General features: G+C 48.5%; 1 protein-coding gene across 1 annotated transcript; it reads right to left on the bottom strand.

Annotated features, from left to right (window-relative positions):
- Window positions 1-5,448: 5,448 nt before the first annotated feature.
- On the bottom strand, window positions 5,449-14,355 carry GSDMA (gasdermin A). The gene is made up of 11 exons (XM_061141129.1): window positions 14,142-14,355; window positions 13,779-13,959; window positions 11,764-11,929; window positions 10,515-10,611; window positions 9,832-9,879; window positions 9,414-9,440; window positions 8,859-8,879; window positions 7,800-7,954; window positions 7,221-7,335; window positions 6,287-6,360; window positions 5,449-5,777 (listed from the first exon to the last, which is right to left on the bottom strand). Exons 1-11 carry the CDS (start codon window positions 14,353-14,355, stop codon window positions 5,535-5,537), a joined length of 1,341 nt encoding a protein of 446 aa, XP_060997112.1. The 3' UTR covers window positions 5,449-5,534.
- Between the last annotated feature and the right edge of the window lie 13,314 nt (window positions 14,356-27,669).

Below are 27,669 nucleotides of genomic sequence, written 5' to 3'. Positions count from 1 at the left end.
CTCTCAAGGGTCTCCTCCAGGACCACAATTGGAAAGTATCAGTTCTGTTGGATTTGAAATAAAACCGAACTGGAGATGACAGAGAACCCTATGGGATTCAGACTGTCTGAGTTTGAAAAGTAAAAGTGAAAGTCACTGGATTGGTTAGCCTTTCTCTTCTCCAGGGTATCTCCCCAACCCAGAGGTCGAACCCACGTCTCCCGCATCACAGGCGGATTCTTTACCAGCTGAGCCACAAGGCAAGCCCATCTGTGTTTAGCTAGTGCTGAAAATAAGGCATAAAATCCGCAGCCGAGGAATGCGGATAGGGGAGAGTGTCAGTCAGTTCAGTCGCTCAGTCGTGTCCGACTCCTTGCAACCCCATGGACTGCAGCACACCAGGCCTCCCTGTCCATCACCAACTCCCGGAGTTTACCCAAACTCATGTCCATTGAGTCGGTGATGTCATCCAACCATCTCATCCTCTGTCACGTCCCCTTCTCCTCCCGCCTTCAATCTTTCCCAGCATTAGGGTCTTTTCAAATGAGTCACTTCTTCACATCATGGGCCAAAGTATTGGAGTTTCCAATGAATATTCAGGACTGGTTTCCTTTAGGATGGACTGGTTGGATCTTCTTGCACTCCAAGGTACTCTCAAGAGTCTTCTCCAACACCACAGTTCAAAAACATCAATTCTTTGGTGCTCAGCTTTCTTTATAGTCCAACTCTCACATTCATACATGACTACTGGAAAAACCATAGTCAAAGCGACTAGTTGGACCTTTGCTGGCAAAGTAATGTCTCTGATTTTTAATATGCTGTCCAGGTTGGTCATAACTTTTCTTCCAAGGTGCAAGCATCTTTTAATTTCATGACTGCAGTCACCATCTGCAGTGATTTTGGAGCCCCCAAAAGAAAGTCTGTCACTGTTTCCATTGCTTCTCCATCTATTTGCCATAAAGTGATGGGACCAGATGCCATGATCTTAGTTTTCTGAATGTTTAGTTTTAAGCCAACTTTTTCACTCTCCTCTTTCACTTTCATCAAGAGGCTCTTTGGTTCTTCATTTTCTGCCATAAGGGTGGTGTCATCCACATATCTGAGGTTATTGATATTTCTCCCGGCAATCTTGATTCCAGCTTGTGCTTCATCCAGCCCAGCGTTTCTCATGGTGTACTCTGCACATAAGTTAAATAAGCAGGATGACAATATATAGCCTTGATATACTCCTTTTCCTATTTGGAACCAGCCTGTTGTTCCATCTTCAGTTTTAACTGTTGCTTCTTGACCTGAATACAGGTTTCTCAAGAGGCAGGTCAGGTGGTCTGGTATTCCCATCTCTTGAAGAATTTTCCACAGTTTGTTGTGGTCCATAGAGTCAAAGGCGTTGGCATAGTCAATAAAGCAGAAGTAGATGTTTTTCTGGAACTCTTGATTTTTCGATCATCCAGCGGATGTTGGCAATTTGATCTCTGGTTCCTCTACCTTTTCTAAATCCAGCTTGACCATCCGGAAGTTTGTGGTTCACGTACTTTTGAAGCCTGGCTTGGGGAATTTTGAGCATTACTTAGCTAGTGTGTGAGATGAGTGCAATTGTGTGGTAGTTTGAGCATTCTTTGGCATTGCCTTTTTTGGGGATTAGAATAAAAACTGACCTTTTCCAGTCCTGTGGCCACTGCTGAGTTTTCCAAATTTTCTGGCATATTGAGTGCAGCACTTTCACAGCATCATCTTTTAGGATTTGAAATAGCTCAACTGGATTTCTATCACCTCCACTAGCTTTGTTTGTAGTGATGCTTCCTAAGGCCCACTTGACTTCACATTCCAGGATGTCTGGCTCGACAAAGTGGTGAGTGATCACACCATTGTGATTATCTGGGTCATGAAGATCTCTTTTGTATAGTTCTTCTGTGTATTCTTGCCACCTCTTCTTAATATCTTCTGCTTCTGTTAGGTCCATACCATTTCTGTCCTTTATTGTGCCCATCTTTGCATGAAGTGTTCCCTTGGTATCTCTAATTTTCTTGAAGAGATCTCTAGTCTTTCCCATTCAGTTATTTTCCTCTATTTCTTTGCATTGATCACTGAGGAGGGCTTTCTTATCTCTCCTTGCTATTTTTTGGAACTCTGCATTCAAATGGGTATATCTTTCCTTTTCTCCTTTGCCTTTCACTCCTCTTCTTTTCACAGCTATTTGTAAGGCCTCCTCAGACTACCATTTTGCCTTTTTGCATTTATTTTTCTTGGGGATGGCCTTGATCACTGCCTCCTGTACAATGTCATGAACATCCATCCATAGTTCTTCAGGCACTGTGCCTATCAGATCTAATCCCTTGAATCTATTTCTCACTTCTACTGTATGATTTTAAGGGATTTGATTTAGGTTATACCTGAATGGTCTAGTGGTTTTCCCTACTTTCTTCAATTTAAGTCTGAATTTGGCAATAAGGAGTTCATGATCTGAGCCACAGTCAGCTCCCAGTCTTGTTTTTGCTGACTGTATAGAGCTTCTCCATCTTTGGCTGCAAAGAATATAATCAGTCTGATTTCAGCATTAACCATCTGGTGATGACCATGTGTAGAGTCTTCTCTTGTGTTGTTGGAAGAGGGTATTTGCTGTGACCAGTTTGTTCTCTTGGCAAAACTGTTAGCCTTTGCCCTGCTTCGTTCTGTACTCCAAGGCCAAATTTGCCTGTTACTCCAGGTATTTATTGACTTCCTACTTTTGCATTCCAGTCCCCTATGATGGAAAGGACATCTTTTTGGGGTGTTAGTTCTAGAAGATCTTGTAGGTCTTCATAGAACCGTTCAACTTCAGCTTCTTCAGCATTACTGGTCAGGGCATAGACTTGGATTACTGTGATACTGAATGGTTTGCCTTGGAAATGAACAGAGATCATTCTGTCATTTTTGAGATTGCATCCCAGTACTGCATTTCATTTTGGACTTTTTTTCGGGGAGAGTATATTTGGGTGTAATTACTTCAATGTAATAAAATTTAGGAGTCTGGTCTCTATGAGACTTAGGGATAGCATATTTAGGGGGTGGGCTGGTAAAAAATCAGCTTCAGAATGTGGTATGCTGGAAGATCTGCTGTGCTCTGGGCTGTGGTGTATTGTGAGGCTAGAGGAAACAGAGAGGCTTCAGGGTTCCTTTGGGGAGATGATATGCATCCAGACAGACACTGTAGTGAAATGGGGAACAGAATAATAGTGCACTTAAAGAGCGCCTAAGAGTCCCCCAGGGAAAAGAAACTGGACCTGAAACCCTGTCCACTTTTTCAAAGGACTCCTCCGGTGATTCTGCAGGAGTATACAGATTCCAATTTCCTAAGACACAAAAAACAAAAAACTCCTTTTGTGTCTTGGAATTTTTATCTCTTCCGTAAATGGAAGCTTTGTGGTTAGACCAGGTCAGACCCTGCAAGGCAACCTAGCCCTGCTGTAAGGTCCTAGAGGGCAGAGAATGTTTTGACCATATTCTCCTTTATATTTATACAGAGAGAGGATATTCTTTGTATCCCTCCTTTTACACTGTTGCAGTGAATAGCTAGCTCCTTGTACTAAGTAGTGACTTCTTAAATGGAAAATTGTGTTCTCCAGTTTTAGTGAAAAATGACCAATTCTTCCCTAACTGTACCCCTGCCCTCTAGGGCTGGGAGATTGGATAACAGGACTTTTGAATCATCACTGGAGTAAACTCATTAAAATGTGTTCTTCTTCTTTTTTTAAAAAAATATCTATTTATTTGGCCATGCTGGGTCTTAGTTGAAGCATGCTGGATCTAGTTCCCTGACCAGGGATGAAACCAGGGCCCCCAGCATTGGGAGCTTGGAGTGCTAGCCATTGGGCCACCAGGGAAGTCCCTAAAGCGTGTTCTTTATAACACCATATCTGTAAATGTAGGTAGATGAGAATGGCAGTGGAAGAAAACAGATGGGCTTTGTTGTTCATCTTTATGAGGTTACCCTTCTGGATAGTTAGAGTGTTAGCTCACTTCATTATTAAGTTTACATCACAAGGGAAAAACAATCAAGTCAGCAGATAACTACCTAGTCTGTCCTTGAGCAATATATCCAGGCCTTGGAAGATGCCCCAGCATGGGGGAGGATGGCTTAACACAGTTTTTGGCAGTTGGTCTTGAATTCTTGGTGAGTGAGGGAACCAGCCTGGAGAGGGGTGGCCAGGAAGGGGAAGAGTCTGACTCTTGGGGCCAAAAACCTTGGAGAAATTATTCCACCCATTAAACTACGTTAAAAGAGATCAGTGAAAGACGTTAAAACCCAGCTTTAGGCAGAGGAGGCTGGTATAAACCTAGCAGTTTTACGAGACTGAATTTGTATGTTAACCCGTCCATATGCCAATTCTACCCACCTCACTTCCTCCTGCAAACACCCTAATTGAGGGCAGAAGAAGGAAAGTTGGAATGAGAAGATAATATTTTCTTTTTAAAAATTTTGGATCAGTCTTATTCTTGTGTATGCTCCATCCTGTCTGACTCTTTGCGGCCCCATGGACTGTACCCCACCAGGCTCCTCTGCCTGTGGTATTTTCCAGGCAAGACTACTGGGGTGGGGTGCCATTTCCTACTCCAGGGGATCTTCCTGACCCAGGGATCAAACCCAAGTCTCTTGCATCTCCTGCATTAGCAGGTGGATTCTTTACCACTAGTACCACCTGGGAAGCCACCCAGTATTCTTGGGTTACCATTTATTTTTTACTTATCTGCATTAAAATATATTAAATATATATATATATATATATATTGGCTGCATGGATTGTGGGATCTTAATTCCCAGACTGAGGATAAAACCTGGCCCCCTGGTATTGGAAACTTAGAGTCCTAACAACTGGAGAGCCAGGGAATTCCCCTGCATTTTCTACTCAATAAACTTGGAAGTCATCTTACTCTTGTGCTTGTACCACATGTCTTCACCTTTCCCAGTCCCTAACTCAAGTCCAGAGAACCTCAGAGGCTCCTCTTGGAAGACAAATTGCTTTGATGATCTTCTGATTCTAGAGTCTAGATTCCACATTCTACACACTCATAGTTCTTCTCCGAGCATTTTCTAGCTGGTCGGAGGACATCGTAATAGTGTTCATGTACATATAATCTGTATAGAGTATGAGAATGTCTATTTTTTTTTCCTGGCACAAATTAAGAATTTCCTTAGGATAGATTCTTTAAGGAAAAACACCAAAAGACGTTTCACTCAAAGTGAAATAATATTTTTTTTAATCAATTCCAGTTTGATTTTTGGAATCATAAGTGGGAGGGGTTGGGATAGGAAATTAATTAATTTGGGATTTGCTGAAATGGTTCATAGTTTTTCAAGTTTGAGTGTTTCCACTATTAGGGAATTTAAGCATCTGTGGATGCGCTGTGGAGCAGTAGGGATGGGGGATGTACAGAGTTGGACAAGTGGGAATTGAGTGATCAGCTACAGTTTCCATTATCCTTAGCCTGGTGGTTCTGAAATGCCCTTGGGTGTCCGTGCAGGGTACAGCGAGGTAGGGAAGGCATTAAGGAAGCAGGAGTTGAATAGAAAAGTCCAGTTAGGAGGCCTTGGTCAGTAGCTGCAGGAGGGAGAGGCCGGCATACAGGGCGCAGAGGCGGGGGAGGGTGTCTGGGTCCCACGCGTACTGGGGGCCCGATCTCTGCACTTCCAGGCCACTCAGCCCCACCAGGGCCTCTGTGAGCGTCAGTTCCTCTTCCCCAAGGGAGGAAAGCAGCTCAGGTGGCAGGGGGAAAACACCCTCTTTATCCTGGAGGAAATTCTGTTCCATTGTGCTCTCCACCTGGAGGGAAACAAAGCGGCATGAAAAGAAAGACCTGGAAACCGCTATTAGTTTCTCCCAACTCACAAAATCAACAAAGAGGGCTAACCTTCTCTCACTATAACCCCTTAGGTTACATTACATGACAGCTCTGCCTGGGCTTTTTCACAGCCTTGTAGGATGGGCATCACATTTATTTTTAGGCCCATTTTACAGAGGAGTGAATTGAGGCAGACTCAGAGACATTAAGGTTGACTCACATCACTTCACTAGGAATAAACCAAGCTAGAGTTTTGTCTCTTCTCCCAGGATCAGACTGAAAAACGCAGATAGTTGCCCAGAAACGCATTCCTCTACCTCTAGTTGTGAAATAGCAAACAGGAAGAAACATGGAGAGAAATGAGAAGTAGGCATGATCTCCTATGGAGGCCCTGTAGGATGGTTCTGTCATTAGGTTAGATTGTATCTTTCCACCAGTTATAGCTGACTCCCTTCCAAAGTCTCCCTAACATCTGCCATTTTTTTCTTACCAGCTTTAGCTGCACTGGTAGGATATTTTTCTCCATGGATTTTACCAGCAGCTTCTGTTGGGCTTCATTTAGCTCTGGAGAAAAAAAGCAGAGGAAGAGATGTGTGTTGGTGCAAAGGGAACTACAAGTTCCAAATGGGTGTACTTCCAGAATTTCAGCATTCACTGATTTATATGTTCACCCACGGTGGAATGCCTGTTTTGGGCCAGGCTCCTTTGCTTGGTGTGTTAGGTAAAAATCATGCTCACTCAAGAAACTTCTCTGCATTCTAGTGGAAAAGACAAAATAATGTGCAATTACAATATAGGCTGTGACAGGAGCCATAGCTGATGATCTACTTTGGTCTTGGTGTTTGAGGGTAGGCTTCTTCTTTTTTTTAATTAATCAATTAATCTGTCTGTGCTGGGTCTTAGTTGAGGCACGTGGAATCTAGTTCCCCGACCAGGGATCAAACCTGGACCCCCTGAATTGGGAGCATGGAGTCTTAGCCACTACCAGGGAAGCTCCTAGGGCAGCCTTCTTGAAGGAACAAACATCTCAGCTTACATGTGAAGGATCAGAGTGTTTTTCAAAGTGGGACAATGTTTCTTGCAGAGGGAAAAAGAATTCAGGGGTAAGATCAGAAGATGTTATCCTCAGATTAAAGCTATCAGATATTGAAATTAAAGTGCTGAGCTTAGCAATATGCAGAAGTTTTAAATATATGGCTGATAAAACTAGGGTTATTTCCCAACCTCTTTTAGCAAGACTAGGGTATGGTGACCATGTGAATCCTTAGGAATGAAACCAATTTTTAAAATGTGGATATAAACTACTTAACTGCAATATCATTTGCCTGGCATTTATTTACTCATTCATTCATTTAAGAATTCATTTAGTGACTCATTCTTACTACTGAATAGATGTATAAATGAAGACCTCACTCCTCACTTACCTGTTAGGGCTCCAAGGAAATAGAGGATGGCATCCATAGCCTCCTTTGATAGCAGGACATTCTTTGGGAGTGCCTCCAGGGTCTCTTCATGTCCTTTGCCTAGAGCTCCTTCAAGCTGTGGGGAAAGCTGGGTGTCTAGGAGAACATGGTGAGAGGGCACAGTGCCTGGCACATGACAGTCCTTTGAGGTGTGTTAACTCTCTCTGTTTCCTTGTTTCTTTTTCAAGATATCAAGTCCTGAAAAGTATTAGACTCTTGGGTTCCTTGGTCCCTGGGTCTTGGACTCTGGAAAGGAAAGGTCCAGCCCCCTTCCAAAAGGAGGTCCTGCTGGCCTGCTGCCCACCCTCTGTCGATCAGGGGGAAGCCTGGGAATCGTCACTGTTTGCCCATCACCAGAGGGACACAGGGCACAGTGGTGACCCTGGCAGCCTGGAAGGGAGGCACTTGACCAGCCTTGGAGAAGGCATCCACTGTCAGCTCCTCTGGCCACCGACCATCTTCTGCCAGGTCTGTGGGATCCCCCACCAGCTGCACTACCTACATTCTCCTGCATCTCCTACCCTTCCCTTGGGTCCTCACCGTGAGCTCCAGGTCTTGTAGCTCCTTTTTCTTCCCTAGGAGTTTGCTGAGGGAGCCGAGCAGGGAGCTCTTCCCTTCTGGGCTCAGTTTCTCCACTTCCCGGGTCTCCCTTTGAACCTCTTCTTTTAGGGTCCTGAAGTCCTCGTGTACCACTCCTGTGGGAACAGTAGACGCGGTATCCTCTTCATCAGTTCAGTACATGCCCTCCCGGCGGGTCTCCTTCACTCAGCCCTGCTCAGGCCCCCAGGCTCTGCTGCCCCTGAGTTCTGCTCTCAGCTAGAGCCTGGCTTCTTTTTTTGCTTGACCAAGGTACACAGTTATAACGTTATTCCCCAGACTTGACTTAAGGTGTTGAGTGGGGAGATGGGGAATTGAGGGATGGGCCAGGACCCACAGTATCATCTAAACCAGGCGTCCATTCCCCCTGAGATTCTAGGCTCCATCCCAGATCAGTAGACAACTGGCCTTCCTTTTTCTAGGACCCCCCGTAGAGTTGGGAAGGAAGGTCTATTTTCTCTTCGCAAGAGTCAGTTGACAAAGTGATTTTGGTGACTGGATGAAGATCAGGAGGGGACTGCTCAGAAGTGTGTGTGTGCTGCGTGCCAAGTCACTTCAGCCATGTCCAACTCTTTGCGACCCCATGGACTGTAGCCTGCCAGGCTCCTCTGTCCATGGATTCTCCAGGCAAGAATACCGGAGTGGGTTACCATGCCATTCTCCAGGGGATCTTCCCAACCCAGGGATTGGACTCGCGTTTCTTATGTCTCCTATACTGGCAAGCAGATTCTTTACCACTAGCAGCACCTGGGAAGCCCCAAGAGCAGTGGGTCTAAATCCAGGGACATGGGTTGGCTAGGGATAGCTTGAACCTTGGCCTGCCCCTCTAGGGGCCCGGCATCCTAGGAACACATCCAGCCTACTTTGGAAAGAGTGGGCTTCCTGGAAGTGGCTCCAAGCCCCACCACCAGGGACTCAGCACTTGTCTTCCTCTCCCTTCAGCCCAAGGTTACTTCCACTGCCTTCCTGCCAAAATCTAGGGAGGAACACAAAATTCCTTACCAACATCAGATGCCTGGATAACTGAAGGCAAAAAAAAAAAAAATCCAATTAGAAGGCAATCCTCCCAAACCGTAGTCATACCCAGGGAGTGGGACATGAATGGAGGTTAGGGAATACATCCTGTCTCCTGGGATGTCCCAGCTGTCTTAAAGATACTCTTGTACCATTTGTGGGAGGCAGAAATGGGGCAGCAGAGAAGCTAAGGCATTGTGAAAAGGGGCACTTGGATTGAGTTGGCATTACTGTGACTCAGCAGCTCCTGCCCCAGGCGCTGGGCAGCAGAGACACAGATGGGCATGTGACAGGTCATTATTACTAAGGCCTTGAGGACAGAGGTCGGAGGCATCTGACCACCTGGAAGTCTTGTCCAAAGAGTTTCCCCCTTCCACTGCTTTCTTCTAAGCTATTGGAATTCCTGACACGTTTCAGAGACAATAGTTTTTCTGAGATCTGCTCTGCCACATTCCTTGTCAGTCCCAGAGAGAAGGAAAGAAAAACACTGGAGTTTTAAAATCCTATCAAGAAAGTCCCAGTGAAATGACAGGAAACACTTACGGGTGAACTTCTCATCTTCTGGCTTTTCTGAAGACAGAAACAACGCACATATGTCAGCATAAAACCTCTTTGTGTCTTTTTATCTAGAGCAGTTGTCAAGCCAGCTTTATCAGTGATCATTATAAAAACAGAGCTCATCCGCCCCTGCAATTTTGGGAACACACACTGTCTCCAGTATTTCTGCTTTCGATGGTGCCTTCCGGTCTCTTTCTGTTTCTCTGTCTCTCTTGGGCACATGTCTATGCCTCTATCTGTCTTTCCTAAAGCTGAGGATGGATATTTTTAGAGCCTTGGGAAACAAAGCCAGGGGGCTCCATGGGGGCTTCTGGTATACCCTATTAGAGGGTGCAGGATGTCAGCAGATAATGTCAGGGGTAGGGAGGAACATGTGGGGAGCCAGGAAGCAATTTTTACTTACCTCCAGGAGGGAAGGTGTGCATGTTATCATTGTAGATGTGTGGGATATCTGTAAGGAACAAGAGTGGGGAGGGCAGAAGGACTTTTAGTAGCTGCCCCAACTTTCTTTCTCTGGCCTCAAGCCCATGGACTCTGCTAAAGGATAAGAACCTATCTTTGAATACCTCAACATTATCCCCTGATCTGTCTCTACGGCTGGAAATAACCTTTTCTTCCTCTGTAAACCTTTCCGTATGATATCACTATTTTCTACTTTGCATTCTAGTCCTGGTGTCTGTGTCTGTTTCCTCCATCAGCACCAGACTTCTATTTTGTTTGGCCATGTGGCATGCCAGATCCTAGTTCCCTGTCCAGGGATCAAACCCAAGGCCCCAGCAGTGGAGGTAGGGAGAGTTAACCGCTGGACCACCAGGAAACTCCTGGCCCCAGAATTCTTGAGAGCAGAGGTGGTGCTTGTTCATCTCTGTACTCCCTTCTCCCTGCTAACAAAGGTACCTAGCACTCAGGAGGTGCTCAGAATCCAGGGTTCCTCACTCCCAGAGCAGCCCCTACAGTTCTGTCTGTGGAGGTTGGACCACAATACAATATACTCCTTTACTCCTTCCCCAGTGTTGCCACAAGAGGGGAGCAGGATGCCTTAGGAGTGTGTGGGTAACTCTTGTCTGCAGGGGAAAACATGCTCACCCCACTCATCTTTGCCTTTGACCATCAGCTGTCTCACTCGAAATGCCAGGATGCAGCCCTTGGGGATGGTGACAGCCTCCTTGTGGTTTACGGATCCCTAGGAGTAGAAAATGAGGATTTGTGAGTCTGCAGAGATCCTACATGTGAGATGTTGGGAGTGAGGGGGTAAAGGGCAAGTGGAAGGCCAGGCCCAAAAGCCTTTGGGGAGATGAGAAGTTAGGAACCCTTCAGTGGTGTCCCTGATCACCTCTCCACCCCGTGTGGAATGAGCTTCAGAGCTCTTCTGCTCATTTCTGCTGATCACCCCTTTAATGACCTCTTTCTCTCTTCCGGGTTCAGACACATGAAGGAACTGGGCAGACCTGTTCATCACCTGCCTGTGCATCCCTGTCCCACTTTAGAGCGTCCATCCAGGCCCCGGTTCCTTCTTCCTCTTTGCCATCAGTCCCATGATCACCTCCTTCAGGAAGCCTTCCATGACTAATCCTTACTCCTGGTTCCAACTCAGCCCTTGAATATTTACACAGTATGTTGTTCAGTTGCTAAATCATGACTGTCTCTTTGTGACTCCATGGACTGCAACATGCCAGGCTCCTCTCTCCTCTACCATCTCCCAGAATTCACTCAAATTCATGTCCATTGAGTCAGTGATGCTATCTAACCATCTCATCCTTTATCACCTCCTTTAGAAGCCTTCAATCTTTCCCAGCATCAGAGTCTTTTCCAATGAGTCAGCTCTTTGTATCAGGTCGCCAAAGTATTGGAGCTTCAGCTTTAGCATCAGTCCTTCCAGTGAACACTCAGGGTTGATTTACTTTAGGATTGACTGGTTTCACCTCCTTGCTTTTTTTTGGATCTATACTTACACAGTATAGATATAGGTAAGTAAAGACTACTTATTTACATTGAATTTTCCAGGCCTGTATTCTCTGGCCTTTCACCTCTGTGTCTCCTTCATGAGACTGAGACCTTTCTGGCAGCAAGGACGCCTTTCTTACAGATTGGGAGCACTGTAAGGTGAGTTTCCCCTTCCCTACTAGCTCCCTGTGGCAGCTGGCACACGAATCTACCCAACTGGGCACCTTGACCATAGGAATGATTGGTTCCTGGCCAACTGGTGTCTGGATGTTGAAGAGCAAGGGGAGGGAGTGGGTCCTTTTCAGTATCCTGGGGCGGGGGGCGTGGATTGGGCAAAGCAATGCAGCCTCTGAGGGTAAACTCAGTGTAAGTGTGTGTGCGTGAGGCAAACCTGTAACCCCAACGGGGCAAAGAATGGGAGGGAGAAGCAGCCTTCGGCCTTGCCAGCTCTCTCCAGGGTCACCTCCTGCACAGTCTCCACCACTTCCATCACCACGTACAGGTTCTCTCCTCGGCTTCGCATCTCCTCCAGGAATGGGTGCTCTGCCATCAGCTTCCTGTGACAGGAGAAACAGAAGGGAACTGTCCAGAGCTTCTCCCCATCTGGGCCTTGCCCTTCTCTTTTCTTCTGTCATTCCCAGGAGTGAGGCATGGGGGTGTCGGGAAGCGTGAGGACTCTGGAGCAAGACAGGCTGGAACCCAGCTCTCCCGCCTCCTGGCAGGGCAGCTTCTCTGAGTCTGGATGGCCTCATCTATAAAACGAGGATAATGACACCGACCTCTGGGGAGAAAGAGAGAGAGAGACTGAGGAACCCTTGGGCACAGCCCCTGGTCTAGAATGGGGTCTTGTGGTTGTTTGTTTCTCCCTTGGATGCCCCTCTTTTTCCTCCCCGTTCTTAGTTCTGTGCATCTCTCCTGGGGGGTCCTTTCTTTCTCTCCACTGTTTTGTTTTGGCTTGTGGAATCTTAGCTCCCTGACCAGGGATTGAACCTGGGTTCCCGCCAATGAAAGCTCAGAGTCCTAACCACTGGACCATCAGAGAATTCCCTGCAATATAGAATTACTAACACAGCCAGGCTGCACATTAAATCTCCATCAGGTGCATTTTGACAAAATCCTCTCCCTCATCCTGCCAAGTCCACCCACTCTGTTGTCCTCGAGACTTTGCGTTCATTCAGCCCTTTTCTTTCTGTCTGCTCCTCCCTACTGAGTTTCTGTCTCTGATGGGCAGTGGAACAGAGTCTTGCCTGGTCTGCCTGCCTTCCCTGTTCTTTGTCCTCTGACACCCTTCCTCCGTTTGGCCAGATTAATCATAGCACATCAGAGCATCGCCAGGTCTCCCTGGTGCCTGCAGCATAGACGTGTCCTTGATCCGGGTCCTCCATGGTCTTGGCTCTCCCTACATTTCTCCCTTGTTTTACTCTTACCTGCTTCTGCCAAACTGGCAATTCATGGCCCCTATAGGTTAAAAAAAAATGCTTTTTTTTATAAAATGGATGGATTGCATTTATTTATTTATTTTGGCCACGCTGTGTAGCATGTGGGATCTTATTTCCCCGACTATGGATGGAGCACTTTCAAGGCCTAGGTCGTGGGCTGCCTCCTCCGCGAAGTCTGTCCTCATTTCCCCGACAAGAAGTCCCTCTGACCTGCCACAAAACTCAGGCAAAGCCCTCCTCTGGCACTTATATTTCTAGCCTTGGGTTAGAGTTACTGTTGTACATTTCCTCCCCCTACTCTGAAATCACAAGGCAAAGGTATTCTATGTAGTCCAGCAGCAAATATAATGCTTTGTACTTAGACATGCTGAGTTAACTGCATGATTCCCCAAGCACCTCAGCCCTTTCTTCTTGCCTCTCCGGCACTCACTTCCTTTCAACCACCACTTAACTACTTAAAAAGTCAGTTCCCTTGTCCAGTCAAACATCTGAGGAAACCCGCAGACAGGGCAACTGCCACACCCCTTGTGCTGCTGGGGCAGCATTCCTGAGGTGAGGGTTGGGGCTGGGTGGGGGGCTTTGTTTACACAAGGAGAAGGCTGGGCTCACGTCACAGTTTTCATAGAGTCTTATGGTAGGGAAAAAACCCTAGAGGATTTCATCGAACACTCATTTTTCAGGAGAGAAAGCTGAAGCGAAGTGACTTTTCCAAGGCCACACAACTCATTACTGTGAAAATATTCATCCTCGGGGGGTGTTCATGACAGTGGGGAGGTGGTATTGGAGGCGGTGGAAGGATGGGGCTGGGGTTGAGGGGAGTGGTTAGGAAATGCACCCATAGGCTGAAGGGTCATCTTCAAGAGCTCCTCTGGGGTGACCAATAGGTGAAAGTTCAGAGTGAGGGCCCTGCCCTTTGACTCAAAGCCCAGAGCACCCTTTCACCGCACATCTTTGCCCCGAGTCTCACCGCTCCTGGTGCAAGGTCTCCAGAGCCTTGGGCGCCACACTCAGCGTCTGGACCTCCAGGGTGCTGTTCTGGGACAGGCCAGCCGTCCCCTTCACCTTGACCGTCTTTGGCACGTCCACCTCTCCCTCCACTCGGGCATCCAGCATATTCTTAAAGCCAAAGTTCCCCGAATCTGTTGGGTCTGCAGGAGAGAGAAGATGAAGGGGGTTAGGCTGAAAGGCGCTTCCTCCTCCCTGCCTCCTTCGAGAACTTTCTGGCTAGAGGACTCCCACCGCTGTCCCCTGGACAGAGACAGCTTCAGGTCCTCCGGGTAGGTCGGCTCTAGCACGTCCCTCAGTCCCCAAGTCCGTGGCCAAGGCTGACCTGAAGGAGAGCTGCCAGGTTCCAGAATGTCCAGGAGGGTGTAGTCGGTGCGGATGTACCGGGCACCCCAGAAGAGGGTGCTCTTCCGCTTCCTCAGCACCAGGCAGAAGGGATGGAAGCGCTTGAAGTCTATGAGGCTGTCCAGGGGCGTCAGGTCCCCTCGAGGGTTTAGTTGTCTGGTCAGGGCCCGGGTGACATTTTCAAACATGGTCATTGTCTCTGTACGGGGAGGGAAAGTGATAAGTTGGGAGGAAGGGTGACATCTCCCACCAAGACAAGTCCACGGGCTCTGGGGTAGGGTGGCTCTTTAAAGATGCCTGAATCCTCAGGATGTCTGAGCTGAAAGGGACCAGAGGAGTCTTCGTTTTATGGTGAGGAAATGAGGCCTTGAGAACTGAAACAACCTGCCCGGCTGCAAGGCTGGCTAGAGGAGCCAGACCTCCCCTCTCTTTGTGAAGGGCTCTTTGCTCACTCCCTGCTCACTTTCTTCACGGACTTGGAGCCTGACTGGCACATCTCATTAATATGGAAGTAAAGCTCCTTTCACTCAGCTACGCCCACCTTGTCTCCCCACCAATGAACCGTGAAAACCACCACCTGGGGAATCTGGGGGAGGGAGGCAGCCACCACTTGTGCCTAGGAGGACCCAGGGAATGGTGCTGCTCACCCAGTTGCTCTCTCTTTGGGTGGGAGTCACTTCCCTATATCTTAACGTCGCTCGTGTGCTGCTCCTGGCTCACAGCTATGGGTAGACCCGCTTCCCTCCGGGTACCACTCAACAGATCCAGACATCTTGATGCTCTTTGCTCTTGGCCCATCTGCTTGTAATACCTCCTCTCCCATCTAGAATCCCTGTTTGGGTCAGTTTGGGCCACTCCTCTGTGACCCCTTCCTTCCCCGCTTCCAGCAGCCGGTGACTCTACCCCATGTCCACAAAGCACTGTGTACATGCCCTTCTGAAACACCTGCCACCTCATGTGGCTGTGATCTGTTTACCTGACCCTCACCTATTTGACCGTGACCTCCCCGAGGCCAGGAAGTGGGTCTTAGTCATCTCTGTGGCCTCAGCTCCAAGCACAGTGCCCAGTGCAGACACGGAGCTTGACAAATGTGTGTGGAAAAAATGAATGAAGAGGTGAATGAAGAAATGCAGCCCTCTGGCTCAGATGGTAAAGAATCTGCCTGCAATGCAGGAGACACGGGTTTGATCCCTGGGTTGGGAAGATCCTCTGGAGGAGGGCCTGACAACCCACTACAGGATTCTTGCTGGGACAATCCCATGGACAGAGGAGCCTGGCGGGCTACAGTCCATAGCCTCGAAGAGTCAGATAATGACTGAAGCAACTAACAATGGGAGACATAAGCTAGGATCAGAGGACCCTGGAGAGTGCGGGGCCTGCATTAGGTTCATGGCCTCCAGAGGTTCATGGCCTCTGGTCCCTGCCTTTGAGGTTCAAGTCCAGGTATTTTAGCTGGTCAGCCAGCTGGCCCAGCTGAATTATCCCCAGGGGTGGAAGAGGACATACCAGCTGGCTGGAAACTACCTCACCACCCCCTGTGGGCACCTCACAGAGTCAGGGAGGCCGGGGGCACACTCACAGGTACACGGGGCCATTCTGCCAACCATACAACCATGCTCCAACACGCTTTTTTAATCCCTCATTCCTTGGAGGGCTCAGGTGGGACAGGCAACCTGGCCAGCCAGGAAAGTCTTGGGTGACTGCTGTCTCCTCCTCACCAGAGAAGTGCTCACAGGGCCACCTCTCCCTTTGCTCCCCAAGGCTAGTCAAGATTCCTACCCCACGGACTTCCCTGGTGGCCCAGTGGCTAAGACTCCATGCTCCCAACGCAGGGGGCCCTAGGTTCGACCCCTGGTCAGGGAAGTAGATCCCACATGCTGCAACTAAAAGATCTAGCAAGACCCAGTGCTGCCAAATAAATATATAAATGCTACAAAAAACATTTCCACTCCATTGGGCCCTATGGGACTCCTAGGCCCTTCCTATCCCACCCATGTTCTTGTTCACCCCTAGAGCCCCCCCTGCCCCCTACCCCCTGGTGTCATCAAGTTCTTACCAGGGAGCAGTGCTGAGTCCTATCTGGCAGCTGGGTCTTGGGTGAAGGTCAGGAGCCCTCTGGGCCTGTAGGCTGAGAGAATGACCGTCCCTCACCAGGTCAGGCTGTGGCTTTATGCCTCTGTGGAGGCAAGGATGTAGGCTTCCAGGGACCCCGCCTGCCCCAGTGACCCCACCCCTCAGCTGCTCCACTTCCGGGAGAACAGCATCAACCTGTTCCACATGCACCCTGCCCCGGGCCCTGGCCTCCTGAGGGCTGAGGGGATGGGTGAGGTGCTGCCAGGCAGGTGCCAGCGTGGGTGGGGGAGAGGCAGCGACTGAAGGTTGGCTTGATGGGCTGAGAGGAGAGGAAGGAAGGTGCCTTGGAGGGGGCTGCAGAGAGAGGCAGTGGGGACAGGCAGGTGTGTGTGTGTGTGTGTGTGTGTGTGTTCACATGCATGTGTGTGATGTGGGACAGGCATGTCTGTTTCATCATCATGGTCATCAGGAAGCATCTAGGATTCATGATGAGGCCTTGTGGGTGTGATGAGGGGATAAGAAATCCTGTGTGTCTTCAGATTCCAACAACAAGCAGAGCAGCTGAAAAACTGTCTGCTGCCCTGTTTGTCAAACAGGGACCTATCTATGGCACTGCTGGAAGCTTATGTCTGTGCAGCGGGAGACGGAGATACACCAAGTGTTTCCCCACATTGCTTCCTGTTCGGTATCTCCATACCTCACGTAGTATTGTACATACACATATACGCAGGCAGAGGCCCAGTGGAGCTAATGAAAGAGCCCACAATGTGTATTTGTCATGGGAATTCAGACTCCTCATCATTGCTTACTCAGGTCTTGCTCTTATCTTCTTTTAATTGAAGTATAGTTTTTGAAAATTTTATTGAAGTATAGTTGATGGACAATGTTGTGCTAGTTTCAGGTATATAGCAAAGTGATTCAGTTATACATGTATGTACGTATTCTTTTTCATATTCTTTCCCATTAAAGTGTACTGAAGGATACTGAATATAGTTCCCTGTGCTATACCGTAGGACCTTGTTGTTTGTCTGTTTTATATGTAGTAGTTTGTATCTGTTAACCCCAAACTCCTAATTTATCCCTCCCCATCAAAGTCTTGCTCTTATCTTAAATCTCTGCCTGGAAGGAATTGTGAAGGAGACTTTATACACATGACAGGTCCCTAGATGACAAATCAAGACACTTACAAGCAAGGCTCCTATGTTGTTGGGATCTGTGACTGTCCATCTGCACATAAACCTGAATACCACTGAGCCTTCATGCTCTCGCCTGGAGGCTCTCCTCAATATCACCCACCAAAAGTGAAATGTGACCTTGAAGGCCATGAAGAATAAGGTAGGTCTTTAGTGGAGATTTTCTTGAGGGGTTGGTGGTGAATGGGAGCGATTAGATCACATCACTCTCAGCCAAAGTTCTAAAAACTTAACTACTTCACCTTTATCCCCAGAGTCTCAGTCAGTATGTCAGTTGCTCCCAAATCTCTCTTCTCTGGGTCCTGAAACAAGACAAGACCTTGCCCTTGCTGGGTCTCTGTTTCCTGCCTCCTATCTTTCTTTTTTAAATTGATTTTTGTGTGTTTTTTTTTAAATTATTACTTTTAAAGTTTTTTTGCTGCACTGGGTCTTTGTTATGTGCAGGCTTTCTCTAGTTGTGATGCATGGGCTTCTCATGGCGGGGGTTTCTCTTGTTGCAGTGCACCGGCTCTCAGGGGTGTGGGGATCAGTAGTTGTTGCGCACAGGCTTAGTTGCCCCCCAGCATGAGGGGTCTTTCTGGTGCAGGGAACAAACCTGTGTCCCCTGTATTTGCAGGTGGATTCTTAATGACTGGACCACAAAGGAAGCCCCCATCCTTATTTTTTTTTTTAAACTTTTTGGCTGCAACCTGTGGCATGTGGAAATCTTAGTTCCCTGACCAGGGATCCAACCCATACCCCCTGCACTGGAGGGTGAAGTCTTAGCCACTGGACCACCAGGGATGTCCTCTGCCTCCACCTTTCTGTTCACCTCCTTTTCTACCCACCCCCGCTCATCTTGTGCAGCTATCTAATACCTCCTCCTTCAACAGCTCTAACCATCACCTTAAGCAAACATCCCTTTTCCTTAGGAGAAGAAAAGGTGGGAGCTGGAGTGTGTGGGAGGGCTGTTGTTAGTCATGCAGTTCCCATCATGAATGCACGTGTATGCAGAAATGTGTGTTTGTGTAATATCTTCTCCACGTCTCGTTTCCTGGTTCTTCCTGGATTTTCATCTTTTCCTTTCTATAGCTCTTATTCAGCACATGGATGTGATTGCATAGCAACCAGCATGTGGTCCTGGGCTGTGCAGTCTCCCATCCCTTAATAAGCTCCAGAGTAGGTGGCCCCACTCCCCACCCTCTTCCCAGCCACCATTGCCTTGGCCAGACTTTTGGGAGTTTCTTCCTGGTGTCTATCTTCCTCCCACTGACTGCAAGTCAAGGTTTCCAGTCCAGCTCATTTTCCAAAGATTTGGTGAATAGTGGTTTCAAGAAGTCATGCCTGGGGACTTCCCTGGAGGTCCAATGGTCAAGAATCTCACACTTCTACTGCAGGGGGCACAGGTTTGATTCCTGGTTGGGGAACTAGGATCCCACATACTGTGCAGCATGGCCAAAAAAAAAAAAAAAGTCACGCCTGTACCTGCTCTTCCTGAGGACCCCCAAAATCCATCTAGCCAGCTTTCTCTCCTCTGGCCTAGCAATATTGCTCCTTTATTTCTCATGCCATCCTTCTTTCAATCTGAAATCTACCAGGCCTGCTCCCACCTACCTCCATCCTGTTGCCCCATTCCCCACACTGCCTGATGGTGTTGCAAGCTGGAGTCTTTGAGGGTTCAAGGCACAGAGAAGAAATAAGGGTTTGTGAGGCAGCCAGTTGAAGGTCTTGTGCTTTTGGCATAAAAACATCTCTGTCAGCTTGTCCCTGTGCTACTCCTCCCATCCACCCAGGATATCCTGTCTTTCTGTCAACCTCCCCCTCTACCCCACCCTCATCACTACCAGTTCCTTAAGAAAACCTCTGGTAAAAGCATTAGGAATAGACCATAGAATTCCTTTGGGGCTTCTCAGCTGGCGCAGTGGTAAGGAATCAGCCTGCCAATGCAGGAGATGTGACGCAAGAGACCTGGGTTCCAGCCCTGGGTCAGGAAGATCTCCTAGAGAAGAAAATGGCAATCTACTCTAGTATTCTTGCCTGGAAAATTCCATGGACAGAGAAGCCTGGTGGACTACTGTCCATGAGCTGCAAAAAGTACAATACACACACACACAGTCCCTTTAGGGTTCAGAGACTTCTTTTCCTTAGAGTCCTTGTTTATGTTCAGGGGAATCTGGGACACAATTGTACTGGAGAAAATTTAAACTGTACTAATGTGTAAGAACGCTTTAGGTCAATTAATAGAGATTTGTTGAAACAGGAGCCAGGGTGGGGCAGCGTGCTGATGCAAGAAACAGGCTTTGCTCTCTATCTCCCTCTGGCGGTAAATTAGGGGAAGTAATGGGTGATAATCATCCCTGAGCTTTGAGCCAAGCTTGTGATTTATGTGTTGCTGCTAGGAGATGGGGGATCAGCCAAGGGGATCAGGGAAGGGAATACACTTAGGGGAGGAAGCCCCAGCCACCTGTCCTCTGAAAACCTGACCCACAGAGTGCACTGCAGACCCTGCAGATTATCCATTTTCTTCTTCATTTATGTGTGTGTGTGTGTGTGTGTATGGGAGATATGAGATGCAGGTTCAATTCCTGGGAAGATCCCCTGGAGGAAATGGCAACCCACTCCAGTATTCTTGCCTGGAGAATCCCATGGACAGAGGAGCCTGGTGGGCTACAGTCCATAGGGTTGCAAAGAGTTGAATATGACTGCAGCCACTTAGCACATATAACATATGTATGTAGGCCAGATCCCACGGACTGTGTAGCTTGCCAGGATCCTCTGTCCTCCATTAATCCCAGAGTCTGCTCAAATTCATATCCATTAAGTCTATGATGCTATCTAACTATCTTATCCTCTACTACCCCCTTCTCCAGATTGAAGACAAAAGGAGAAGGACTTGGGAAGGTTGGAGCATTTAGGGGAAGTGACCCCCTGCCCAGACAAGCTTCTAGACCTTTGCTGAGTAAAAGGAGGTGGACTAGCTAGGGATGAAGACAGGCTGGAGTGATGAAGGAGCAGAAAAAATGGGCCCCTAGGCATCATGTTTTATATTTCTCCTGGGAGGTTGGAAGTTTTGGGGTCCAGATTTCAGATTGTGAGATGAATGAAGTAAAACCCCAGCCTCTTTTCTTATCCCTTAAAAACCTTTAAGTTTTCTCCCCAAATTCCCAAATCAGCTTTGGAGCCCAAAATATCTCCCAAATCCTGTCTGAGCAGACATTGGTCAATGGCCTGTGATACTCACTCAAATCAAAGTTATGCTGAAGAACTGAAGAAATGCATCAAACTCAATGTCCAACTTTAAGGTTCCAGCTCTCGCTGCCCCCAGCCCTCTGCTGCCAGGTTCCCGACCTGTCAGGCTGAAGATGCAGCTGCATCAAGGGCTGGAACTCCACCCATTTCCTGGCTGATGAAAGGGAAACTTTCCTCCTCATTCGTGATTGATTCCTAGGCTCTCCAGATGGGACAGAGTCTCCAGATCCTGGTTAAAGAGACTGAGTCCCAGGTGGAGCCTTTGAAACTCTGCTTCCAGGAAAACTTGGAGACGAAGCTCCTATCCATTTCTCCAGCTTTCTCAGGCCTGTGTCAAGCCCTACTCTGCTTTCCCCTGTTCCAGTTGGGAAAAGCCAGGTGTTGTTGGCCACGCCCGAAAGATAGCAAGGACGGTGTGGAGGACGCAGAGTGGTGATGGGGCATTGGGCTCCTGGGTATAGTGGGGCCCATTCCTTTGTATGTCGAGGCTGCAGAGTTCAGCCAGGGCACGGTGACCTTCAGCTCCTCACCCTAAAAGCCCCTGGGCAGCTTGAAGTGAAGACAGAAGAGCACTGCCTCCCACTGGAAGAATTTGTTCCAGGATGGTCACCACCGGCATGGTGGAGAATAAACATCACGAAGTGCTTTGCATTTGGGGACCTACCAACTTCAGAGGTAGTCTGCAGTAAAATTTTAAATTTCAGTCCCTACCCCTTCCTTGACCTCTTCTACCCATTAGTGCTATATCAGAGAAGAAATGGGCATGGATTAAGAATCTGGAGATCTGAGATCTGTAGAGAGCTCTGCCAAGAGCCTGCTGTGTGGCCCTGGAGAAGTACCCTCTGCTCTCTGGTCCAGAGTGCTCGTCATGAGAGAGGGGGTGGAATTAGGTGCACTCCCACATCCTTTCTAGTGTTTAAGTTCACCTTTGTTGTCATCCCTGCCATCCACTGTGCAATCCTCAGATCCTCACCAGCTCTGTCTGTTGGAGAAGGAAGACTTTCTCCATGGACATGGCCAGAAGCTGCTGCTGCTCCTGGTTCAGCTCTGCAGAGGGTACAGGAGTGGTGATGGCATGAGGGACAGGGGCACGCTCTCTCCATCTCTGGTGGGCAGGGGATTGTGAGGCAGCTCTGGGAGTTGGGGCTTGCATGTGTGTGATGTGTGTGTTTGTTTGTTGGGGGTGCCGCAGATTCACTCCCCTCCAGGAGACGATAAGAGAAGATTCTTAAAAGGATATATTCCCCTTTTCATTGGGAAAAATGAGTGGGATGGGGGGGGGTAGGAAGCCTTGCACCTCTTATTTTTCTTTGGAGGGACAACTGGAGCTTGGACCCTGAGTCATTCTGCTTTGTTTCTTGACACCACAGCTGGCTTGATGGGCATGCAGGCTGTGCATGGGTCTCATGCTTAGTTTAACACTGCTGTTGTCAAGTTAGGGCTTCCCTGTTGGCTCAGCTGTAAAGAACCCACCTGCCAATGAAGGAAACATGGGTTTGATCCCTGGGCTGGGAAGATCCCCTGGAGAAGGAAATGGCAACTCATTCCAGTATTCTTGCCTGGAAAGTCCCATGGAAAGAGGAGCCTCAGTTTAGTTCAGTTCAGTCGCTCAGTCATATCCGACTCTTTGGACCCCATGAACCATAGCACACCAGGCCTCCCTGTCCATCACCAACTCCCGGAGTCCACCCAAACCCATGTCCACTGAGTCGATGATGCCATCCAACCATCTCATCCTCTGTCGTCCCCTTCTCCTCCTGCCCTCAATCCTTCCCAGCATAGGGTCTTTTCAAATGAGTCAGCTCTTCGCATCAGGTGGCCAAAGTATTTGAGTTTCAGCTTCAACATCAGTCCTTCCAATGAACACCCAGGACTGATCTCCTTTAGGATAGACTGGTTGGATCTCCTTGCAGTCCAAGGGACTCTCAAGAGTCTTCCCCAACACCACAGTTCAAAAGCATCAATTCTTCGGCTCTCAGCTTTCTTTGTAGTCCAACTCTCACATCCATACATGACCACTGGAAAAACCATAGCCTTGACTAGATGGACCTTTGTTGATAAAGTAATGTCTCTGCTTTTTAATACACTGTCTAGGTTGGTCACAACTTTCCTTCCAAGGAGTAAGTGTCTTTTAATTTCATGGCTGCAATCACCATCTGCAGTGATTTTGGAGCCCAGAAAAATAAAGTCAGCCACTGTTTCCACTGTTTCCCCGTATGTCTGCCATGAAGTGATGGGACCAGATGCCATGATCGTAGTTTTCTGAATGTTGAGCTTTAAGCCAACTTTTTCACTCTCCTCTTTCACTTTCATCAAGAGGCTCTTTAGTTCTTCTTCACTTTCTGTCATAAGGGTGGTGTCATCTCCATATCTGAGGTTATTGACATTTCTCCCAGCAATCTTGATTCCAGCTTGTGCTTCCTTCAGCCCAGCGCTTCTTATGATGTACTCTGCATATAAGTTAAATAAGCAGGGTGACAATATACAGCCTTGACGTACTCCTTTCCCCATTTGGAACCAGTCTGTTGTTCCATGTCCAGTTCTAACTGTTGCTTCCTGACCTGCATACAGGTTTCTCAAGAGGCAGGTCAGGTGGTCTGGTATGCCCATCTCTTTCAGAATTTTCTACAGTTTATTGTGATCCGCACAGTCAAAGGCTTTGGCATAGTCAATAAAGCAGAAATAGATGTTTTTCTGGAACTCTCTTGCTTTTTCGACGATCCAGCGGATGTTGGCAATTTGATCTCTGGTTCCTCTGCCTTTTCTAAAACCAGCTTGAACATCTGGAAGTTCACAGTTCACGTATTGCTGAAGCGTGGCTTGGAAAATTTTAAGCTTTACTAGCATGTGAGATGAGTACAATTGTGTGGAGGTTTGAGCATTCTTTGGCACTGCCTTTCTTTGGGATTGGGATGAAAACTGACCTTTTCCAGTCCTGTGGCCACTGCTGAGTTTTCCATATTTGCTGGCATATTGAGTGCAGCACTTTCACAGTGTCACCTTTCAGGATTTGAAATGGCTCCACTGGAATTCCATCACCTCCACTGGAATTCCATCACCTCCACTAGTTTTGTTTGTAGTGATGCTTCCTAAGGCCCACTTGACTTCACATTCCAGGATGTGAGCCTGGTGGGCTATAATCCATGGGGTCCCAAAGAGTTGGATACAGCTTAGTGACTAAAAGGACAACAGTTGTCATCTTAAATAATAACTCAATAAATTTTTAACATATTTCTCATTTTGCACTGGGACTCGTAATGTTTCAGGTCCTCCTTCTTGGCACTGGCCGAGTCCAGTACCAAGTACCACTGAGATGAGTCCAGTATGGCCGTCACAACCACATCAGTAACTCACCCCACCCCAACTCCCGACCCTCACCGCCCAGAGCCTCCACAGGGAGAGGATGTATTCAGCCAGTATGGGGCTGAGTTTGCTAGAAGTCTCCTACAGTCATTTGAGGACTGAGTCCCCGGGCCTGCCCCTCGGACGCCCAGAACCTCTGGCTTGTTAAAATCCAGGCCCCACTCACCCGTATGGTAGAAAGGTGAGAACTGATCAGCTAGATATTCCCGTAGTTAAGAGACAGGGAGTTCTGTGAGGGAGGAGAAGCAGGTCTCCCCACTGAGAGGGAGGGCTCCCTCGGGGCAGGAGTCTAATCTCCACCTTAGCATAAAGAAGCCTCCCTTGAAGTGGATGTGCTCGCCGAGATCTCCCGGAGAAGGCCAGTCCCGCCCTATCCGACCTGCGTCTGGCCCCTGCGGTCCCTAGCTCCAGCCCAGGCCGCCCCCAGCTGCGTTAAGCCCCGCCCTCACTCCGTTGTCCCGCCCCCACCCCCTGGCCTCGCCCTCAGCGCCGAAGGTCTAACCAGCACCAGCACCTCAAGTCCTCCCCCAGAGACCCAAACCTGGCCCCCAGGCGTTTTAAGCCCCGCCGTCCTGCAGTCACCACTGCAGCACGCTTCGGAACTCCCGTGTCGCCCCGCCCCCAGTCTCCAGCAATCCGGCCCGCTCCGCCCCGGCCCCGCCCCCGGACGCCGGCCCCGCCCCCGGGCGCCCTGGCCCCGCCCCCGCGAGGCCCAGGGCCCCTGCAGCTTCAGCGCCCGGCCGAACGGTTCCAGCAGCAAGTCCTCCACCTCAGCCTGTTGCTCCCGAAACCCCGTGGGCCCTCTGGGGACCGGCTCAGGCCCAGACAGAGCTTTGAGTACAGGATAGTAGTGACCAGAATCCTACCCTGTGTCTACTTTCATGTAACGTCACCCGAAAGGCCCGCCACTCACAGGCACTTGAGTGTGGGGTTTGGTGTCCTGGTCCTCCCTCAAGAAGCCCTCCCCAGGGAAAGAGGATCAGATCAGGGCCTGTTGTGGGGTGCCAGAGGAGTTCAGCTCCTTACAGTATTTTTCGATGGGTGTTGAGGATCCTGCCGAGGGGAAGCAGAAGGACTGAGAGCCCGAAGGGTAGTGGCGTCCTCCGGCTCCACGATGCAGCCCAGCCTCATCCTGCCTGGTAGAGTGGTGTTGGAGGCTGGGGGCAGGGAGAGGATGCACTTAAAGGCCCAAGAAACCCGTGGCTGAGATTCCTGACATCACTACATCCTGTCAAGGTCTGAGGGACCCCTCTGCATCCCAGCCACTATCACCCCAAGGGACTCTGGGAATGAGGTCCTCATTTGAGCAGTTTCTTTCCTTTGCTGGAAAAGGCGGCGGCGGGGGGGGGGGCGGGGGGGGGGTGTCTTTGTGTCCCTCTCGCCTTCTAAGACTTTGTCCACGTTTTCCCAGCCTCCATCATATTATGGGTTGGGAGGGAAGAAGAGTCCTCCAGCTTCTCTCACCTTTGGAGGGGAACAATGTCAGGTTCTGGTCCTTGAATAGGAACATGTCTGTGGGGGTCAGAAATGGGGCACTGACTCCCTGCCTTCATCTTGCCTTCTCTGGCCCACTTTCCTCACCACATATACCCACGAAGTGTGATCTCGGAGAGGGGAGGAGTGGTGTGAGGTGTATGCTTTAGGGAGCTGCACAGAAAGGTCTGGAAGGGGCTGAGAAGGGGTCTTGGGTCATCAGTTAGTTTGGGGAGCAGAACTTAAAGAGGAATGGAAGGCCTCCACCTCCCAGATTTTAGCCCTGAGGCTGGGGGATGAGCCCTGGGCTGCCTGCCTCCCCTCCTCTCCTTCGTGTTCACCCAGCTTCCACCTGGCACACCCCACCCCCTTCCCCCTAATGACTACTGCTTGGGGCAGGCTGATGGTGGTGATGGGACTGAGAGAGCCCTGGGGAAAGACAGGCCATCAAGGGGCGGGTGGCGCAGGGGGGATCATGGAAGAGAAATGAAGACGGGGAACCTGGCAGATGGGGTGAGAACTCTGGCAGGAGGTGGAGCTGTGAGGGGAAAGCACCGGTTGGAGTCTCAAAGCCTGGGTTTTGCTCACAGATTCCCCACCAAGAAGCTGGTGAGCCACTGGATTTTTCCCAGGTAGTTTCTTAAACACATGAAATGGGGACTACAGCAGCAAGGTAGCCTAACCTCACAGGATTCCTGTGAGATAATAGATGGAAAAGTCATTAGAAAAGAGAAGCAAGGAGCAGGGGAAACTTCCTGGTGGCCCAGTGGTTAAGAATCCGCCTTGAAATGGAGGTGACTCCAGTTCCATCCTTGGTTGGGGAACTAAGATCCTACCTGCCACAGAGCAACAAAGCCCAAGCGCTGCAACTACTGCGCCCTGCGCTCTAGAGCCTATACGTTGCAACTAAGGTCCAACACAGCCAAATAAATACATATTATAAAAGATGTGGTATTATAAAAGATGCCTGACAGCAGTGAGGAGGGGGATGGAGCTAACTCTCCTGTCTGGTTCCCTTCAGCATCTCACAGCCTCAGTCACCATGTACAGACAGGTTCTCCCCATGCTCCTGAAGCTTCTTCAGCTTCTTGCACTGGGTGGGGTGGACCTGGCTCTGAGTGGGTGGAGCTCTCTTCCTGTCCACGTCCAGCTCTCTCAGTGGTACCCCTGGATCCACCCTTCCCTCAACCCATTCCCTTGGAAGGGAGTGTGTGTATTATAGAGGGGCAGGGGGGCCTGTGGATTCTAGTCCTGGAAGAACCAGGACGCCTCACTCTGTGTGACCTTGGACAACTCACCACCCTTTTCTGGGCTCTTTTGTATTGATAGTTGTGGTGCATGGGCTTCTTACTGTGGTGGCTTCCCTTGTTGCAGAGCATGGGCTCTAGAGTTTGCAGGCTTCAGTAGTCACAGCATGCAGGCTCAGTAGTTGGGTCACATGGGCTAGTTGCTCTGTGGCATGAGGAATCTTCCCAGATCAGGGATGGAACCCATGTCCCTTGCATTGGCAGGTGAATTCTTTTTTTTTTTTTTGGCAGGTGAATTCTTAACCACTGGATCAATAAGGAAGGCCTATTAAAAGTATTTTTAAGAACTCAAAAAGCAATGCAGTAGGACCCTGTAGTGTCATCTTTTTTTAAAAAAATTTTATTTTATTGAGGTATAGTTGATTTACAATGTTAGCTTCTGGTGTACATCAATGATTCATATATATATACATATATAGTATATATACAGGTATATATATGTGTAGGCATGTATATACATTCTTTTTCATATTCTTTTCCATTATGATTTATTACAGGATATTGAATATAGTTCTTGTACTATACAGTAGGACCTTACTATTTATCTGCTTTATTTTTATTTTTTTATTTTTTTTTATGTTTTATATATAACAGTTTGCATCTGCTAATCCCAATTTCCCAATCCATCTCTCCTCTACCCTCTTCTTCCTTGGCAACCACAAGTCTGTTCTCTATGTCTGTGAGTCTGGTTTTTGTTTCATAGATAAGTTCATTTGTGTCATATTTTAGATTCCATGCATAAGTGATATCATATGGTATTTATTTTTCTTTCTGATTTTACTTAGTATGATAATCTCTAGGTCCACCAATGTTTCTGCAAATAGCATTATTTCATTTAGTTCTTTTTTATGGCCGAGTAGTATTCCATTGT

This window comes from Dama dama, chromosome 5 (genome assembly GCF_033118175.1).
Source record: "Dama dama isolate Ldn47 chromosome 5, ASM3311817v1, whole genome shotgun sequence".
NCBI classification, from domain to species: domain Eukaryota; kingdom Metazoa; phylum Chordata; class Mammalia; order Artiodactyla; family Cervidae; genus Dama; species Dama dama.
This window is presented reverse-complemented; position numbering and strand designations above follow the sequence as displayed.

Bases quoted from the DNA above. Each gene is read 5' to 3' on its own strand.
- GSDMA (XM_061141129.1), bottom strand. From the start codon at position 14,355: ATGACCATGTTTGAAAATGTCACCCGGGCCCTGACCAGACAACTAAAC. The intron at 10,612-11,763 runs GTTTGCCTCACG...TTCTACTCCTAG, and splicing joins TTGCCCCGTTGGGGTTACAG to GGATCCGTAAACCACAAGGA. The intron at 7,955-8,858 runs GTAAGGAATTTT...CTGTTCCCACAG, and splicing joins TATCCAGGCATCTGATGTTG to GAGTGGTACACGAGGACTTC.